General features: G+C 37.9%; 1 protein-coding gene across 1 annotated transcript; it reads left to right on the forward strand.

Moving 5' to 3' along the window:
- The first annotated feature begins 371 nt into the window (after positions 1 to 371).
- LOC140877466 (uncharacterized) lies at positions 372 to 15382 on the forward strand. The gene is made up of 6 exons (XM_073281001.1): positions 372 to 827; positions 4869 to 4954; positions 5105 to 5235; positions 5284 to 5537; positions 5881 to 6046; positions 15114 to 15382. The coding sequence occupies exons 1-6, from the start codon at positions 372 to 374 to the stop codon at positions 15380 to 15382; spliced, it is 1362 nt and encodes a 453-aa protein (XP_073137102.1).
- The last annotated feature ends 5291 nt before the right edge of the window (positions 15383 to 20673 follow it).

The following is a 20673-nucleotide window of genomic DNA, read 5'->3' on the forward strand; positions in this document are numbered from 1 at the left end:
ATTTGGGTTAATACACTTGGTTATTTGATATGGTTGTAAACAATATTTTTATTGTTGTTTATAGTTTTCGCTGTTAATTTCTGATTATTGTCTTATTAAGTTAAATGCATGCTTAAGCTTCTCATTTGTAGGTGATCACGGTGCGGGTCACTACATTTATGGTATCAGAGCATGCATATAATCTTGGGATCTAGATTTTTTTATTGGGATTAACCTTTAATCAACGTTTAGATGGCGGGATATGGTGACGAAAGTATCCATGACAACGTAGGTGGACGCTGGGGTGATCAGGACGATCAAGGGAATCGTGGGACCATCATCACCATTGCCATGATGATCGCAGGCGTTTCATTATGCATAGGTTCATGCAGATGGGTCCTAAACCTTTGGTCGGAGGAGAGTCACTGGAGGATGTGGAAAACCGACTGCGGCGTATGGAGGTCTGTTTCCGGGTGTTTCGATGCACTGAGGAGCAGAAGATGGAGACTCTTGAGTTCCTTGTAGAAGGGCGAGCTCGAAAATGGTGGAATTATGCATCTCCACCCTTTATTTCTGCTCAAGGAGTAGCTACTTGGGAAGAGTTCCGCACAGTTTTTCATAAGCTATATTTTCTTCCTGCACTCCGGCAGGCGAAGACAAGAGAGTTTCTGGGTTTGAGGCAAGGATCGATGTCAATCGATAAGTACCAGTTGAAGTTCTTTGAGTTGCTGCCCTATTGCCCCCAGATTTCAGATAGCGAGGCGAAGTACAATCTATTTCTCCAAGGCCTTAATCTGGAGATACACGATCGAGTTGCTGTGGGAGATGACATGGCTTACGAGGGATTAGTGAGTCGATGTCACCAAACAGAGGACAACATCCATCGTAACAAATCTTTTTTCTTGTCTAGACCCGTGAGTTCCTTGGGTCCCCGTGCTCAGTCTTTCAAAAAGTCTGGTTCTACTTCTTCTTCCTTAGGATCCGGGAAGGTGATGCTCTTTGGAAGGAAAATCAGGGCCCTTGCAGATAGTGTGGTGGGAGTCATCCTACTAACAGGTGCCAGAAGTTTTCAGGGGCATGTTTCTGTTGTAGGGAGATTGGTCACCTGAATAAGGATTGTCCACAGGCCAAGGGAGCTGGTTCTGGTTCTTAGGCATCAGTACAGCAGAGGCCACAGGGATAGTCGACAGGAGGTTCTAATCTGAAACTTCGTACCTCCAGTCAAGTGTTTGCCTTGAGGTATGATCAGACAGTGGATGAGAATAAGAAAATCATAGTGGATACGTTCTTGTTATTTGATATATCTACTTTTGTACTCATTGACACTGGTGCATCTCATTCTTTCATTTTTGCACGCTTTGTTAAAAGAAATAAGTTACCATACATATCTCTAGACGCAATGGTTGTAACGCCCCGATTTTATCTTAATTGAGCTTATTTGAGATAATCAGAGTTTCCAGAGTTCAAGAGCCAACTTGTTTTTTATCAGGGTTTATTTTGAAAATTTTGGAAATTTTAGGGACTAAAGTGCAAAATTTGAGTTTAATATATTTTCTATTACTTGATTGACTTGGGAATAGTCTCCTTCTTCTCCTCCATTCCTCCTTCACGACTTCAACCTCCATTAGAGAGCAAAATGCAAGTTTTGAGCTTTTAGATTTCAGTCCGAGCTCGATCCGGTCGTTGGAATTTATTTCTAAAGGCAGATTAGCGATCACGGCAACAAGAGCTCCGTTATACCGTAAGTATTTCTCCGATCAGATACGTTTTGTTTTTTGGATGTTGTTAGAATCGATTGAGTTTCGAGTATGTTGTTCTTGGCAGAGTTCTGATCGTTTATTCTCAGTCGGTTTTGAATTTGAGCGTTGTTCGGAATTGTTATGATTTTTGGAAGCCTTTGTTCAAAAATTGGGTTTGAGATTTGTTGGGTTTGAGCTTTTGTGGTGATCTTAGAATTGTTATGAGTTGTTATCGATGTTGTACTGCTGTTTGTATTTATGGTTTGATCATTTATAGCTGATATGCCGCCGGTTTGAGTTTTGAGGATTTTGAAGTGTGTTTGAGTTGTAGAACTTTGGGCATTGGGTTTGTTCATTGTTGTTGAACTTTTTTTGTCACCGTACAGATTCGTTTGGAGTTGTCGAGACAGAGTAGCAGCAGTTGATCGTCTAAGAGTTGGACGAAGAATCGGTAAAGAGATTACCTTGAGCCGATATTATTGTTAGGTTGTATAGTTTCTGATATAACCTTTTTATTGTAGCTTATCTAGAGTTGGAGCTATTTCATTGAAAGGTAAAAGCAGTTATTGTTAGCGGGATAGCATACTCGGGACAGTTGGTTCTCGAGTTTCCCTTAAAATCACATATTAGCATCAATACTTGTTCTAGCATGTGAAACCTGTATTTTGTTGTTGATTGAGTGTTATTATATGGCTTAATGTTTTATGTTTCTGTAATGCCCTGTTTTTATCTTAAATGAGTTTATTTGAGTTAATCAGAGATTACAGAGTTCTCGAGCCGGTTTGATTTTGATCAGGGTCCTTTTTGCAAATTTTGGAAATTTCAGGGACTAAAACGCAAATATTGATTTTTATATATTATCTACACTTAGATTTTGTTGACAAAGTCTTCTTCTTCCTCCTCCAAACCGTGAGCTCCATTGAAGACGCCTCCAACCTTTTCCAAGCTTCCAGATTTCAGTCCGAGCTCAATCCGGCCGTTGGAATTTATTTCTGAAGGCAGATTATCGATCACTGCAGTGAGAGCTCTGTTATATCGTAAGTTTTTCTACGATCGGATACATTCTAGTTTTTGGATGTTGTTAGAATCGTTCTAGATTCGAGTATGTTGTTCTAGACAGAGTTCTGATCGTTTATTATCTATCGGTTTTGAATTAGAGCGACGTTCGGATTTGTTATGATTTTTGGAAGCCATTTTCGAAAATGTGGATTTTGAGATTGATGGGGTTGCTTTGTTTTGGTTGTCTTAGAATTTTTATGAGGTTATATCTCTATTGAACTGCTGTCTGCGTTGTCGGTTTGTTCAGTTATAGCCGTTATGCCGTCGGTTTGAGTTTTGGAGATTTGAATCGTTTTTGAAGTTGTTGAACTTGGCTTGTAAGTCGATCATGGTAATTGATCTTTGATTGTATCTGAACAGATTCGTTTGGAGTTGTCAAGCCCTGTGTTAGCAGCATTGGTGGTCGAGAATTGGACGAAGAATGGTAAAGAGATTACCTTGAACCGTTGCCTTTGTTGTTGGATTGTTTAGTTGTTGATTAAACCTTTTGTTGTAGCTTATCCAGAGTTGGAACTACTGCATTGAAAGGTAAAAGCAGTCATCGTAGCGGGATAGCATACTCGGGACTGTTGGTTCTCGAGTTTCCCCTTTTTAAATCACATATTGCATTGATAATTGTTCTAGCACGTGGAACTTGTATTTGTTGATTGATTGAGTTTTTGTTATGTGGCTTACGTTTATGTTTCTGTTATGCATTCATCTTGAGCCTACTTTGATTTCAGCGGGCAGAACCACCCTTTTTGTTAGACGTTTGGGAACTATGATTGAGTGGCCTAGGTTGTAGTATTTCACCTAGTGCTAGCATACTCATTATGGTTGCTCAAAGTCTAGAGGAGTGGGATACGTGGCACCACCTCGATTGGGAGAGTCGGTGAGTCGTTACGTGATCTCATCCTCGGGATCCCAAAAGCAGAGCAATACTCCCGTGTTTATCAGATTCGATATCCTGGTTTTAAAGACATGCATATCATTAACTTCGACTTGAATATGTGGTTTGATAGCATGTTTTATATTCATTACTTGATATGTTGCTTTTACTGGGATTACCATTCTCACCGGTTATCCGGCTGTTGCTTTGTTTTGTATGTGTACTTGGCAACAGGAAGGGCAGGATCAAGTCAGCATAGACCTGGTTAGCGTCCAGAGCAAGAGATAGAAGTGAGACTCGTTTAGAAGCCGAATCAGCATGTCAACCTAGTTATGTTTTGCGATCATGTTTAGTCATTCGAACTTCTCATATATGTTTTGTAAGCAAGAAACGATGTAGGTGCTATTGAATTGAATGTTGCCCTTCCCTAAACCTTTCTTGTATTGTTATTGGAATGTCAAATACTCTTAATGCAAGTGTTTAAGTTTTGATTGAGTTTATTTCAGTGCCTTAACCTTTCTGGGCGAGGGGACGGCGCTGGCGCGCGGTTGTTGGCGCGGGAGCGCGGCCTCTTTGCGAGGTATGAGCGCGGGCGCGCTGGGTTTTGCGAGGCATAGGCGCGGGCGCGCGAGCCTCCTTTTAAAAAAAAAATAAATATTTATTGAGTTCTTGATTACTTATTTCTTGTTGTGTACTTGGCAACAGGTGGGGCAGGATCAAGTCAGCGAAGACCTGGTTAGCATCAAGAGGGAGAGTTAGTGGTGGGACTCGGTTTAGAAGTCGAATCAACATGTTTATATTTTAAGATTGAAGCATGTTAGAACTCGAACTTGCTATGTTTTGTAATTCGAACTTGTCCTGTATTCGGATCCTAGTGTAGAATCGAAGCATGTTTGGAATTTTATCGATCTAGACTCCTTGTTGAGCTTAGGCTTTATGAAAGCATGTTTTGATTTTGCGTGTATTCTCTACACCCCATTTTGTGTATGTATTTGAATGCATGCTAAAAGCGCGCGCGCGAGGTAATTCCAGGGGCTCAGATTTGTTAGCCCGCGCGCGCGCAAGAGATGTATCTCGCGTGCGCGCGAGCCTTCAGCCAGGGCTCTGGATGCGCTTCCTGCTCTCGTGCGAGACAACATCTCGCGCGAGCGCGAGGCATTCTCTTAAAAAAATTTAAATCGCTTTTATTGGTTAGATATCTTTTATGCTTAATTATTGTTTAGAACCGAGGTCTCACAGTGGTTGTTGTCTCTACTCCGATGGGACAATATGAGTCGGCTAAGCTTTTAGTGTTTGGTTGTCCTTTAGAGTTTGAAGGGAATATTTTGATGGCCAATCTCATGATATTAGCAATGGAGGATTTTGATTGCATTCTGAGAATTGATGTGTTAACTACACACCGAGCTTCAGTGGATTGTTACCAGAGATTGGTAAAATTTTATCCGTTTGATGATGACAGTTGGTTCTTCTATGGTGAGGGAGCACGACCTCAGATTCCTTTGGTTTCCGCTATGAAAGCTTGTCGAGCTTTGGAATCTGGTCTGGAAGGCTACTTCATCTATGCAGTTGTTACATCAGCTAGAAGTGTTGGTATCGAAGATATACTAGTTGTGAATGAATTCCCAGATGTGTTTCCAGATGAGATTCCAGGATTTCCTCCAGTGTGCGAAGTTGAGTTCGGTATTGAGTTGATGCTAGGGACTTCGCCTATTTCTCGAGCGCCGTATCGTTTGGCTCCAGCAGAGATGTGTGAGTTGAAACAGCAGCTTCAGGATATGTTGGACAAGGGTTACATTCATCATAGAGTTTCTCCTTGGGGAGCACCTGTTCTGTTCGTGAAAAATAAGGATGGGTCTATGCATCTGCGCATTGACTATCGACAGTTGAACAGGGTAACAATCAAGAATAAGTATCTTTTTCCTCGTATAGATGATTTATTTGATCAGTTGCAGGGTACTTTGGTTTACTCAAAGATTGATTTGAGATCTGGATATCATCAGATGAGAGTCCGAGATCAGGATATAGCTAAGACAGCATTGAGGACTAGGTATGGGTATTATGAATTCCTAGTAATGCCATTTGGGTTGACTAATTTACCGGATGTATTCATGGACTTGATGAATCGAGTATTCCGGGAATTTCTGGACAAGTTTGTTGTTTTGTTCATTGACGATATCTTAGTATATTTCACATGATGTAAGTGAACACGCGTATCTTCTTAGTTTTGTGTTGCAGACTTTGAAGGAAAGACAATTATACTCTAAGATGAGTAAGTGTGAGTTCTGGCTAGATTGGGTGGTGTTTCTTGGCCAAATTATATCCAGGGTTGGGGTTTCTTTAGATCCGAGCAAGATTGAGTCTGCAATGAACTGGTCGCGTCTAACGACGAAAGCTGAGATCCGTAGTTTTCTGGGTCTAACAGGATATTATCGTTGCTTTATTGCGAATTTCTCGCAGCTATCTCGACCTTTGACACAACTTACATGGAAGGGCGTGAATTTTGAGTGGTCCTCAGAATGTGAAGATAATTTTTGTGAGCTTCGTAGGCAGTTGACTTCTGCGCCTGTGTTGGCTTTACCGTCTGGATCTGGATGGTATGTGGTTTACACTGATGCTTCTCTTTAGGGACTGGGATGTGTCCTGACTCAGAATGGACATATGATTGCATACGCCTCTAGACAGTTGAAAGTTCATGAGAACAATTATCGAGTGAATGATCTCGAGTTAGCAGCTATTGTCTTTGCATTGAAGATCTGGCGTCATTATCTCTATTTCGAGAGATTTGAGATTTTCACAGATCATAAGAGTTTCAAGTATTTATTCACTCAGGCAGAGTTGAATATGAGACTGAGACATTGGATGGATTTGCCGAAAGATTATGATTGCAAAATTAAATATCATCCAGAAGCTGCTAATCTCACTGCTGATGCTTTGAATCGCAAGGTGCGAGTGTCCGCACTTCAGACCTGTTCTGTGACCAGTGCAATTGAAGATTGTTGTTCTTCAGGATATACCTTCAAGCATAAGAAAGGTATACAAGGTATTTAGATGTTTGCGATTTTATCTGATCCAGCTTTGTATTCTCGGATTAGAGATAATCAGATGTCTGACCCAAAGACCCAGCGTTTGGCTCATTTAGCCAGAGATGATAGTACGTCTGGATTCCTCTATTATTCAGATTGTTTTATCTGTTTTTCTGGCCATATTTTTTTTCGGAGGATGATACTTTGAGGGAGGAGATTTTATCCCAGTCCCATCGTTCTAAGTTGAGTATTCATCCAGGAAGCAACAAGATTTACAAGGATTTGCGTACTAGGTTCTGGTGGAAAGGAATGAAGAGAAATGTGTATCAGTATGTTTCGAGATGTTTGGTGTGTCAGCAGGTCAAGGTAGAGCACCGACGACCTAGAGGATTGCTTCACAGATTACCTATTCCAGAGTGGAAATGGGAGTTGATCATGATGGACTTCGTGACCCATTTACCGGGATCTTCGAGGAATTGTGATGCTATCTGGGTTATGGTGGACCGACTTACCAAGTCAACAAATTTCATTCCTTATAACCGGGACTACAGTTTTGACAGGATGACTCGCTTGTACATCCAAGAGATTGTTCGATTGCATGGAGTGCCTGTGAGAATAGTTAGCGATCGAGACCTCGGGTTTACTTCCAGGTTAATGGGGAGTATTCAGCGCGCTATGGGTACTACTCTCAGTTTGAGTACTGCATATCACCCAGAGACTGACGGATAGTCAGAACGCACGATTCGTACTCTCAAAGACATTTTGCGAGCATGTTCTTTGGATTTTGGTCCAACTTGGCAAGATCAGTTGCCATTGATTGAACTCGCGTACAACAACAGTTACCATCGCAGTATTGGGATGTCTCCATTTGAGGCGCTATATGGGAGACGATGTCGTACTCCACTATTTTGGGAAGAAGTGGGGGAGCGACAGGTAGAGGGACCAGATTTAGTCCTGCAGGATATTAATATTGTTGGATAGATCAATACGGATTAATCTTGCACAGGATTGGCAGGCTAGTTATGCGAATGTTAAGCACAAGCCTTTGCATTTTAAAGTGGGTGAGAAAGTGTTCTTTGAAAGTCTCACTATTTCGCAGGATCTTGAGATTCGGTCTCAAGGGTAAGATATCTCCTAGGTTCATTGGTCCATTTGAGATTCTGGAAAGTGTAGGATATTTGGCTTACAGATTGGCGTTACCGCCATATTTGTCAAGTATCCACGATGTGTTCTATGTATCACTATTACGACGGTATGTGGCAGATGAATCTCATATCATACAGCCGTATGAAGTACAGTTGGATACAAATTTAACGAATGTGGAGAGACCTTTTCGTATCATAGGTCATAAGGATAAGGTCTTACGCAACAAGATCATTCATCTTGTTCTAGTTCAGTGGCAGCGCCGAGGCACTGAAGAAGCCACTTGGGAACTTGAGAGCTGTATGCGTATAGACTATCCAGAGATTTTTTTGAATATAGCCCGGCTCCATTTTACAAGATTAATTAAGTAAAAATGGTTAAGAATGGATTAGGGGCTTAATTTGGAATTAATCGGACAAGATATGAAATTCTGGCTAAGGACAGTTCGGAGCTTCCGAACTCAGGATCGGAGCCTCCGATCAGTTCGGAAGCAATGTTGGTAGTTCGGAAGCTATGTCAAGATCGGAGCTTCCAAAGTGAGATCGGAGCTTCCAATCAGTGTTAGGCCATGCACTCTTAATTTGTGTCAATAAGTTTGGACACATGGGAGATCGGAGCCTCCGAAGAAAGGATCGGAGCTTCCGATCTGGACCTTCCACAAAGTGTTCCTTGGTAAGAAATATGAAGGTGGCTCCATACGGAAGGAACTTGGGGTTTTTAGGGGGGGGGGGGGGGGGGGTTGCGCTATAGATATGAAAGAGTATACAATAATGATGTGTTTGGTAAATCAAAAACCATGGTCCCAAGTACCGGGATCGATCGAAAGTTCGATCCGAGATTCCTTTTCCTCACACCATTTCTCAATTCCTCTCTCAGTTCTTAGGCTTTCTAGGTGTTTTGGAGGTGTTTCTAGCCTTCCTAGGATCGCTTCGGGAGTTTTAAAGGTTCTCCGGGGTTGCGGCGAAGAGGTGCCCAAGTTCTGGGGCAGTCGTCATCAGTGGGCTGATGATGGACGCAGGTATATCTCTAGTTCCTTATAGTGAATAGGGAGTATGTTATAGCTTAGTTAAGACTTTTAGAATATGATTATAATGCATAAGTATTTTGCATTGTAGTGCTGACTGTAGGCTTGGACATAGAGCTGGTATAGCTTGCCTTAGTTTATGAGGTACAGAAATATTATTCTAGATATCCAGATTGAGTATGCATGTATTATGTGTTTGCATGTGTTATGTGATTGCGTGATTTATATGATACATCATTTCAAGACTATATGTTGCATATATGAGCATATTGATCTCATATCTTTGAGATATCCTGTAGTAGTAGTAGGGCGCTCACCCTACGAGTTGTGAATGGTTGGATACGTAAGTCTTGTCTCAGATCACCATTATGGTTGGAAACTTGTACTAGTATCAGGTCACCATTATTCATTGGGTATATGAGACACCTCCTGAGACGAGGGCGCATTGTTCTATATACCCTGGGCCCAGTCTATGAGCTTGTTTCTTGACCTGAGTGTCTTGGTACCCAGTTCATTTGCATACATGCACGTATAATACCGTATACTCATACTCTCGTACTGAGCATTTTATTCTCACGTACCGTAGTTTGTTGTGTCTGAAAATCCTATTCCATGGGGCAGGTCTGCGGTTGGATGAGGCGGGTGGTTCCAGAAGAGCTTAGGAAGTTGATGGCCAGCAGGGATGCTTGTCTAAGATTTTGTTTCTGTTGTATTTGGGTTAATACACTTGGTTATTCGATAATGGTTGTAAACAATATTTTTATTGTTGTTTATGGTTTTCGCTGTTAATTTCTGATTATTGTCTTATTAAGTTAAATGTATTGCTTAATTTTTTGATTAGTAGGTGATCACAGTGCGGGTCACTACAATTTTGATGCGCTAGACCATCGACGTGACTGTTTCGACAAAGTTTTGGAGATTTCGCAGGTATTGGATGTCTCAGTTGCGAGGTATCAATATGAGTAGTTGGAATTCTATAAGACTTACTTCTGCTAGTAAGAGAATTTATGTATTAACGTTTTAAATACTGGGACTATTGTCGTAATTTGTGAGACAGGTGTGACTATTCGATTCAGATTATTAGTACCAAGAAATTTTAATAACCGACATGAATATCTAAGAGTGCTATAGATTGTATTTCAGAGTAGGAAGCTGAATGTTTTTCTCTGAAGAGGAGGTAATTTGATGGACAACGAAGTCATCATGATGAGGGTAATTTGGCTGAGACTTTGCCATTTTCTCAATGATGGTACCTTTTTGGAGAAATAATATAATGATTTAACTATGGTAGTATGGGTAACTTGGTTCTATTCCCAGGAAATAGTTTTTTTAGAGGTCTTGACTCTGGGATAAGGACTTTTGGACACAGTTAGCCTATGGGAAAGATTGGAGACGATTGTCAATGGTAGATTAACACTGGGTTATCAGGACCAGTTATAGATCATAAAAAGGTGATACAGTGCAGTTGTATCGAGTCCTTCTATATGGTATTAATAGATTATAGTTAACATAGATTACCTAAAAGATTTTATGGGAAGCCGTGTGTTTCCAAGTGTGAACAGTGATTAGTGGCAATGGATGATTGTAGTTTCACAAAATGTTTATGTTACAGTAACTCAGATTTTCAAGTCAATATAGTTCTTTTGGTATGAGATGGTACCAAGATAATAGTTAGAACGACTACTCGTACTATCTGATGATGGTGTTATTTGGCGGCATTGATAGTAATAAGGTTGCAAGAAACGATGAGAGGATTTTGGTATTGTACATATAGGCAACACCACAAATGATTACTTGGGGTATAAATTAGATATCAGATGAATCTTGATATAGTGTAGTATCAGTTATCTTGATCAAACTGCCGATGAGTTGTGATCGGCGAGGATGCAAGGAATTACTTGACGGTGCGACGAGATTGTCAGAATCTTTAGCGAGATTCATTGGGATTTCAAGATTTTTCTTAGTGTGATTTGATGGAAATACTCATGTGAGTTATGGGGATTCAAGGATAAAAACTATTCTTGTGTATCTGCTCAAGTATTGGGTGATTAGACTGTCACTCTTGAATTCTTCCATGTGACTAAGAAATTTGATGGTTGAGGTTTTTTAGGCTTGACCAGCGATGATTATAACTCGGACCATGGAAGGTGCTAGGATTTTGAAACAGCTTTGGGAGACATTAGTGTTATGCCAGAGAGACTGTATTCAACTACTCAGTAATACATAAGGTAAATTCTATGGTAATAAGAGGGATTTTGTATCTATTGACGAACATGGGATGTTGGGATGATTTGTCTGCTAGTTTGAACTACATATTTTTCAGAGTATCCTAAAATTTCAGTCAGTAAATGCTTGACTGGAGAAGGATTTCCAACACCAGTTTCGATACTTTGGCAGAGGTATGTAGGGATGGAACTGGATTAAGTTCTATGTTCTATTTATTGAGTACTGTTGTTTTCCAGCAGGGATGGATAGTGTTGTTTCCAACAAGACATTTTGGATTGATTAAAGATATATTTTTTTATGGTTTAGATCTAGGATTTATCAGCGGTTTCAAGAATCTTGTTGAGAATACATTCTCAAGTTTGACCAAAACTTGATTTCGAAGATGAATTCTCTAAATACGGGGAGAATGTAGTAGCCCGACTACTAATCAAGCTAATCTACTTTCTAAACATGATTAAGGAATTCTCAAATGTATTAATGGAGTGAAAAATCGGATTCAGGACGTTCGAAAGTGATCCGGAAGTGTTCGAGTTGTCGGGTGGATTGGATGATCCGAACCTTAAGATCTGAGGGTCCGATCAGTTTGGAAGCTAGACTTAGAGTTCGGAAGCTCCGAAGTGTTCGGACGATACGATCTATGCCTATAAATAGGAGGTCCGAGAGCCTCATTCTTGCTCATTCCAATTCCTTTCTTCTCCATTCTAGTTAGATTTTAGGGGCTTTTAGGTGTTCTTCTTGAGGGCCAGGAGGCGACGGAGCACTGTCGGGATTGTAGCGGAGTTGTGCCCAAATTTTGGGGCTATCGCTATCAGTGAGCTGACGACGGACATAGATATAATACTAGACTCAGATTAGATTATGTGAGTAAGGTTATTAGTGAACTATAAGTGATATATTGATTATATGCTTATAGGCTTGGACTTGAGTACCCGGGATTGCTAGGTTGCTTGAGTTGCATGATTTGAGCTATGAACATACTATCCGAAATATTGTTGCTGAGTATGCTTATTCTATGATTGCATGATTTATGTGGCATTGATTATATGTGCATTTATTATGTCATAAATATTATGCTGCACGCATTGGCGAATTGAACCTGTAATTTTCGTTGAGATAACCAGTAGAGGAGTCGCTCAGCCCCATAATGCTTTGTGGATGGATAACATAGTTTTGGATCTGGTTATATCCACGGGATTTATGGTATGGGAGTGCCTCCTGATGCGATGGTCCAACGTACTACATACCATGATGCCTTTGTCTGAGCAGTGCTCTATCTATGATAGGTTCCCGGTACCCATTCATATGCATTTGTATTTTCATTCATAGCATGTATATACTCATACCTCCATGCTGAGCATTATTTGCTCACGTCCGTGTATTTTATTGGACATCCCATTCGATAAGGCAGTTGCAAGTTTCATAGGGTCGGGGACCAGTGAGTAGTTGGCAATCGGAGAGTTGGAAATTCAGTTGGTACCAGCGGTATTAATTAGTTAGGCTTCACCCTTTTGTATTAGATTTTCGATTGGGTTGCATTATTATTATTTGAGTTTCAGTTATTTACCGGTTGTATTCTGCCGGGTTAATATTTGATTTAAGTTTCCGCAGTTTTTCTTTGATTTTGTTATTTAAGTTATAATTGCATGCATAAGATTTGGTTATTTAGTGATTCCGGGACGGATCACTATAATTATAATAGTGAGGATATATAATATAAAAAAATTAATGGTAAATGTAAATGCATAATTTTGTATTTATATATATATATATATATATATATATATATATATATATATATATATATATTTTGAGGTTTCTATGCCATTATTTTCCACGACAAGGGCAGCAAGAAATATTTTCTTAAAAAAAAGTATAATATATAATATTATATTTTTAAAAAGTGACGTTTCATTTCAAAGGGAGATCTGAATCATGTTATGTCTTTGCTAATTGCTAGTGGCCGGCAACAAATTAAAATATTAATTTATAACAAGTATTTAAGTCCAAAGTGAATATTGCAAGGTTATGTGGCGTGATTGATGGAATTAACTATAAAGGCCTACAAATTAAATTAAAAACAAAAGTATGGGAAGTAAAACGATGGCTCGAGAGAGATTAATCTAGTATATATCGATACTATATAGTATATATAAAGAAGGGAGTTGATATTTATTTTTATTTTTTATTTGCACTCTACTTGTGAGTAAATTGAACACATATTTTGCATATGAATTGGAGACTGGAGTATAGATAACACAAAATAAAGTGTGAATATTAACTCTCTATAAAAACTTTGTCTATTAGATAAAATATGACAACAATTTTTTTACTAAAATTGTCTTTATATGATATAGAATCTAAAGATATTACTTTTTTTTTCAATTCAATATTTCAAATTGCAGTTTAATTCATCGGTAATTTTTATAAATATATATGATATTACTTATATTTAAATATAAATCAAATTAATTAAAAAATATTATAAAAACACTCAATTCGTGCACGACACACTAATATTATATTATGTACTTCTTGTGTATATGTAATTTTTCATGTATAATATTTTCTAATGGATAAATTTTATATATTAACATTATATTTTTCCCCCTTTTATTTTATTTTTATTGTTTCTTGTTTAATGGGTCCTCTCAGATTCTTTAATTTCTTTGTTTAGAAAAGTTTTCAAAATTTTATTATAAAAAATATTAATTTAATTAAATATAAAAATATAGTGCCTATTTTTAGAAGTTTTTAAAAATTTTAAATTGCAAATTTAATAAAATTGAGATTTGTAATTTTGAAGTGATCATACAAATGTATCTTTTTTGAGATGCTCACTCTTTATAGGAAAAATAAGTTTTTTGGTCCAATAACTTGTTCATGTTTTGGTTTTGGTCCATTAACTTTTTCGATGTGGGTTTTGGTACACTAACTTTGCATTTTCAGTGTTTTTTAGTCCAACTGCATACGTGTCAATTTTTGATTGGTTCATGACTTATGACGTGGACCAATCAGAAGCTGACACGTATGCAGTTGAACCAAAAACACTGAAATGCAAAGTTAATGTACCAAAACCCACATCAGAAAAGTTAATGGACCAAAACCCAAAGAGGGTAAAGTTACTGGACCAAAAATCTTATTTTTCCCTTTTTATGATATAATAATAGTATATGAAAGGAATATTTATTTTCATAAATATCTTCAAAGTTTTGAAAAGATTTATTTACGTCTTTTGTCTTTCTTAGACTTGAAGTTTTTAAATTGATTGAGATATTTTAAATAAAAATTATCTTGTATTCAATTGATTTATTTACTTAATTATTTGATATGAGATTTTATGCACTTATCATAATATATTTTTATATTCTAACTTAATTTATTTTCTTATCTTTGTAGATTCAAGCTTTAATTAAAAAAACAAGATCAAGGCTTTTGGAGATAAGTTTTACACGCTTAAATAGAAGAAGAGTACAAAGAGATTAAGAGAGAGCTTGAGCGTGCAACCTTGACAAGATTTCAGAACAATTCGAAAGCTCCTTTTTCAGCCTTGAAGATTTTTTTTGTGCTAGATTACTTGATTGCCTTGATGGTTTGAGAGCATTTGAAGAATTGTGATCGAAGATGTGTTGCTCTCATATTTTGGCGTCAAGGATCAACTCCTTCTTTGTTTTCATCATTTTACTTTGAATAAATGTTTAAGGGAGTTGTTTTGATTATTTATTTTCTCACATGTTTTGAGAAAATTATTTTGACAATGATTCACTAGTTTTAGGATTTTATAAAACTTTTTATTATTTTTCTAATGAAAATTTTTGCACTGAGACACTGCACGAGTATATTTTACTTGTGCTTAAATAATCGTGTGTGTTTATTTATTTATTGCTAAATTATTCACGCTTTTTAATATTTCTGATAAATGTTATTTCAGATGTTCCCAAAATCTAGTGACAACATCTGAATTTGATATTTTTTATACCCAATTATTTCTTAAAAGTGGGATCAAAGCCATATCTTGATACACTAATAAATGATCCTGGTTATTATTATTTTAGGAAATAATATGAATTCATCTACTACAGCAAACTCGTTCCTCAAACATCCAGTTCTAGATGGTACAAACTATGCCATATGGAAGACTAGGATGTATTTTACTGTCAAGGCGATGGATGAGCGTGCATGGCAGAGCGTTCTCACCGGATGGACTCCACCAAAAATTGTGGATAAGGATGGTGATTACATCATAAAACCAGAAACGGCTTGGACCACCAAGGAGGCACAAATTTCCAGCTTTAACGCTAAGGCGATCAATGCAATATTCTAAAGCATGGATACAATGATGTTTGGGCTTATTGCTGAATATGTCACTGCCAAAGATGCATGAGATACTCTTCAAGAACATTGTGAAGGGACGGAGAGTGTCAAACGAACAAGGATGAGGCTGCTGAAATCAAAATTCAAAAACCTCAGGATAGAAGAAGATAAAACTATTACAGCTTATGATCAGCCTCTTCGAGAGTTATCCACTGAAGCTTTTACCCTTGGAGAACCGATTGCTAATGAGCGACTTGTAAACAAGGTTTTTTGATCCTTGTCAAAAATATTCAATGGAAAAATATGGGCGCTTGAAAGAGTGAAAGATACTTCAAAGATGAAGTTGACAGAACTAATAAGTATTCTTCAAGTGTTTGAAATGAACTCGATGGCACAGAAGAAAGACAAGGGGAAGTATATAGACTTTCAAGTTTCAAATGACACATACAAGAATTTTGTTCAATTCGGCCAAGAAGTACTTTAGTCAGACTTGGAAGATGACTCGATCTTACTCATCACTAAAACTTTTGGTGATCATCTGAAGAATATGAGAGAGACAAAAAAGACTGACCAGAAACTCAAAGCTCCAATGTTTTCTACTACCAACAAACCTCTAAGAATAGGCAATCCTTAACAATCACCAAGGAAGTCTCCTAATACTTAAAAGCCTCGACTTATGTTGGAAGGAAAGAAAAAGTTCAGTGCAAGGAAGATTGACACGGTATAGTGTCATGAGTGTCAAGGCCATGGTCATTATGCAAATGAATGTGCAAATAAGCTTAGAAAAATAATGAACACATCATTGAGTGATGGAGAATATGAAGAATATGAAGAACAGACTGATGAAGAAATTCACACAGACCTGACAGCTTTGATGGATAGGAAAAAACTGATGCAAGTCAATCCTTTAGGTGTGGCCGCAGGTGTTGCAACACCTGGCCGCAACATCTCTCAAAGGTTAGTATGTTTAAATTCTTCCACTGCTGATAATAATACTGATGCAAGTGATGAAATAATGTCTATGGAAGATGTGCGAATGCTATATGAAGAGCTGTATGCTGACTGGATTGAAAGAAACAAGATGAATACCATCATTTCAAAGGAAAATTATGAGTTAAAGGCTGGTGTGGCAAGACTCGAAGCAATGTTGAGCAAGAAGGATATGGAATTGTGTCAAGTAAAGGAAGAGCTTAGGAAAGCTAAAGCCACACTGGCCAAGTTTAATTCAAGCACTAGCAAGCTTGATTCTTTACTCATGATGGGACGAGATGGTAAAACTGGATTAGGTTTTGAAAACTGTAAGTTTGAAGTTGGTGAAACTTCAAAAACCCCTGTGTTTGTCAAGGAAAGCAGTAGTTCATTGAACTCATACAAAAATACCTCAGCAACCAATCTGCCTCAATCAAAGCCACATGTTTCTGTTCCTAAACTATCCCAAAGAAAACGTAAGTTTCTGTGTCATTACTGTCATAGACCTGGTCATATCAAACCTTTCTGTTTTAAGCTGCAGAAAGACTACAGACAGAAGTCTGCATCTCAGATGTTACCTAAGGTGTTGCCCAACATCTACCACAGCATCTCTAAGAACAGATCTGCTGTAAGAAAGGTTTGGATACCAAAAGTTGATATTCATTGTTATATGATCTATACTGCTTTGAAAACTAATGTTTCTGGTTCTTGGTACTTTGATAGTGGAATCTCTTGTCATATGACAGGTTCTAGAAAGCTTCTCACAGATTGTGTTGAACAAAAGAGTGGGAAACTGACTTATGGAGGAAGATCGAAGGGAAATATCGTTGGAAAATGCACACTGGATGTTGTTGGATTGCCTAAACATCACAACGTGCTACATTTTGAAGGACTAACTGCAAATCTAATAAGCATTAGTCAGCTTTGTGATGATAATTTGCATGTGCAGTTTGATAAGAAATTGTACAAAGTTTTTGATAATTCTAACTTGTGTGTCATGAGAGGTACAAGGTCATCTGGTAATTGCTACCAACTTTGTGAGGATATGGCATGTAGACATACAAAGGTAAATGAATTCAACATATGGCGTCAAAAGATGGGTCACGAAAATGTCAAGACACTGAAGAATTTAAGTAAGCTTGATGTTGTTAGAGGTATGCCTAATTTAAAATCTAGAGTTCCATTTGTGTGTGAGGCATGTCAAAAGGGGAAGTAAACCAGGGTTTCGCACCAGATGTTGTCAATATCTGAGACAACACGGTGTCTTGAGCTTGTACATATGGACTTGATGGGTCCAATGGATGTGGAAATATTTGGAGGTAAGAAATACTCTTTTGTCTGTGTTGATGATTTTTTACGATATACTTGTGTATTCTTTTTGAGAGAAAAATCAGATACCTTCGATGCCTTTAAGAAATTTCTCACAAGGATTGTTAATCTACAAAATCTGAAGGTAGTCAGAATTCGTACTGATCATGGTAAGGAGTTCGAAAACTCTTTTTTTTCAAGTTTGTGTGATAAGAAAGGTATCTATCATAAATTCTCTGCTCCTAAAACCCCACAACAGAATGAAATTACGGAAAGGAAGAATATCACTTTGCAAGAAATGGCTAGGGTGATGTTGAGCTCTAAAAACATTTCAAAACATTTTTGGGGAGAAGCCTTAAACACAACATGTCACATTTCAAATAGAGTATACTTGAGGAATGGTTCTACTATGACTTCCTATGAAATTCTAATGGGAAAGAGGCCAAACCTTAAGTACTTTCATGTATTTGGTTGTGTATGCTACGTTTTAAATGCTAGATATCACCTTGCAAAGTTTGATGCTAAAATTGATAAATGCATGTTCTTAGGTTATGCTTCGAATAATCGATCTTACATGATGTTTAACTTAAGAACTGGAATAATTTTTGAGTCTATTAATGTTGTTTTTTATGACTTTGCATATATGAAGAAGAAAACTGCCGAAGATAAAGTTGAAGATCTAATAGAAATTTCTGGGAGTTGAGATGTTGTTCCAGATGTTACAACACCTGTGACAACATTATCATCAGAACCTCCAGAAAAAAAATTTGACCAGCCCACTGACGATTATGAGAAGGAAGACAGTGAGGTAAATGAAGTTGGTAAGAATATTCTCAGAAAAATTCAAAAGAACCATCCATCTTCACAGTTCATTGGTGATATACATGTGGATATACAAATTCGTAGGAAATAAAGAGTGGGCTACAAGAAGATTTCTTGTAGTAGCCTAGTTCAATTTTAAAAGATTAATTGACTAAATTTGATTAAGGAATTGATTAAGGCTTATTTGGACTTAAATTAAGAAATTGGAAAATTCTTATCGGGTGAGTTCGGATGGTCCAAACCCATGATCAGAAGGTCCGAACTGCAGGAGTTTGGAAGCTAGGATTTCAATTTGGAAGCTAAGGGAGATCGGACGGTCCGAACTCAAGTGGACATATGTCCAAATTTGGTCATATGGATGATGCCGTGGCTGACATCACTAAGCCCGATCGGACGATCCGAAGTATAGGATCGGAATGTCCGAAGTGTTACCCGGACAAGTGTTAAAAGGATTTGTACAAGTGTCTCGGACTCAAGAGATCGGACAATCCGTAGTGGGATCGGACCGTCCGAAATGTGCATGCAGGCGACGTGGCCCTCATGCAGGATCAAAATGTCCGAACTCGAGATCGGACGGTCTGATCTCCGCATATAAATAGAGGTCCGATCCCCAGTATCCACCATCGTTCCAGTTTCAATATGCTACTCCAGTCGTTCCGCCCGAAATTCAGAAGGATGAGCAAGCCGACACTTGAACCAGGGGAGTTTTTTGTTTTGCATCTGCATATCATTTTCATTCTGTTACTTGTGTTGTTATGTTGTGTTGATGTTGCCAGAGCATTGAGAAAAATGCTTTATATAAGTGTGGGGGGAGGGGGGGTACATTCATCGTTTATCATTTTGTTTTGTATTCATATTGTTCAATTATATGCATATGGTTCATTTGCATATCATGTGTCAGTTTGTTTAGTGTTGTTTTGTATTGAATGAGTAGGAATGAGATTGATAGCCGATGATGTTTTGAAGTTTAAAAAATGAAATTTTTGTGAAATTTTTTTACTCTTGATTGAATATGAGAAACCGCAGGTTGGGTAGTGAATATTTTTAAGCACGCATGTTAGATCAGTAAAGTGTAGCGATGTATTGGATAATGTTTGTGTCTGTTGGACCATTGCACGGCAATAGGTGTTTGTGGAGCCTGATAGTGTTTTTGAATCCCAATGATTTTTATATCATGGCATGCACGATCTTGGACGCATCTGTAAATTTTATGAAAATTAAATTGACTCCATTCGGGTTATGAATAAGTGATTGAAATCCTAATTGTCTTGTTCTTGACTAAGTATGCGGAGTACATGGGGTTAAAAAGTTTAAAAATTTGAAAATTTTAAAATAACAATTCCATACAAGCTTGGAAAGTGATTGAAATTCTATTCATTGTTCCATAGATAAGTTTGCAAGTTCAATGGGATTGTAGCTCCATCCAGGCTATAGACGAGGGCATTGAAATTCTAATTCTATCTTAGTTATAGATAAGTTTGCGGGTAATTATTAGCGCTTAAGAAAAATCCGGGTGCAAAATCCGAAGGTGCATAATTATATCTCAAGAGAGTTGTATTTTGTTTAAAGATTGTTTGGAGGAAGGGTCCTTGATTGTGATACTCACACTGATGTGTCATAGGTCGATAAACAGTCTTAAAACTGCTTCTTTTGAAGTTGTATGTAGCTGGAATAACATGACACACACAATTTTGCGCTTAACTGACGGTGTATTATGGAAAGTCAAGAGTATTCGTAAGTTTGTTTTTGTATGTTGGAACTTCTCTGAGGCTATGATGTTCATGATTCATCCTTGCTTATGTTTTTGTTATGTTTGCATTTTGTTTTTACATGTCTTTCTCGAGGGCGAGCAAGGTTTAAGTATGGGGGAATTTGATAGCTATGTTTTGTTCGTATATTTTAGTGTCATTTTTACTGTTGTTTTACATGCATTCATATGTTTTTAATTTAGTTTTTGCTCATATTTCATGCATTATGTCTACATAACATTCTATCGGGTTTTGGCGTAGGAAATGTCAATTTAAAGAAAAGATGGATCAGAAAGGATCTCGATCGAGCTGCATGTTTTCACCGATCGAGCGAGAGGAGTATAAAATGCTGGACAAAAGTTTTACCGCTCAAGCAAAGATACCTTACCGATCGAGCGGAGGAAAGAAGAAAACGCGGATCAGGGCAAGTCTCGCTTGAGCGGTAATTATTGAC

Source organism: Henckelia pumila, chromosome 2 (assembly GCF_033568475.1).
Source record: "Henckelia pumila isolate YLH828 chromosome 2, ASM3356847v2, whole genome shotgun sequence".
NCBI lineage: Eukaryota > Viridiplantae > Streptophyta > Magnoliopsida > Lamiales > Gesneriaceae > Henckelia > Henckelia pumila.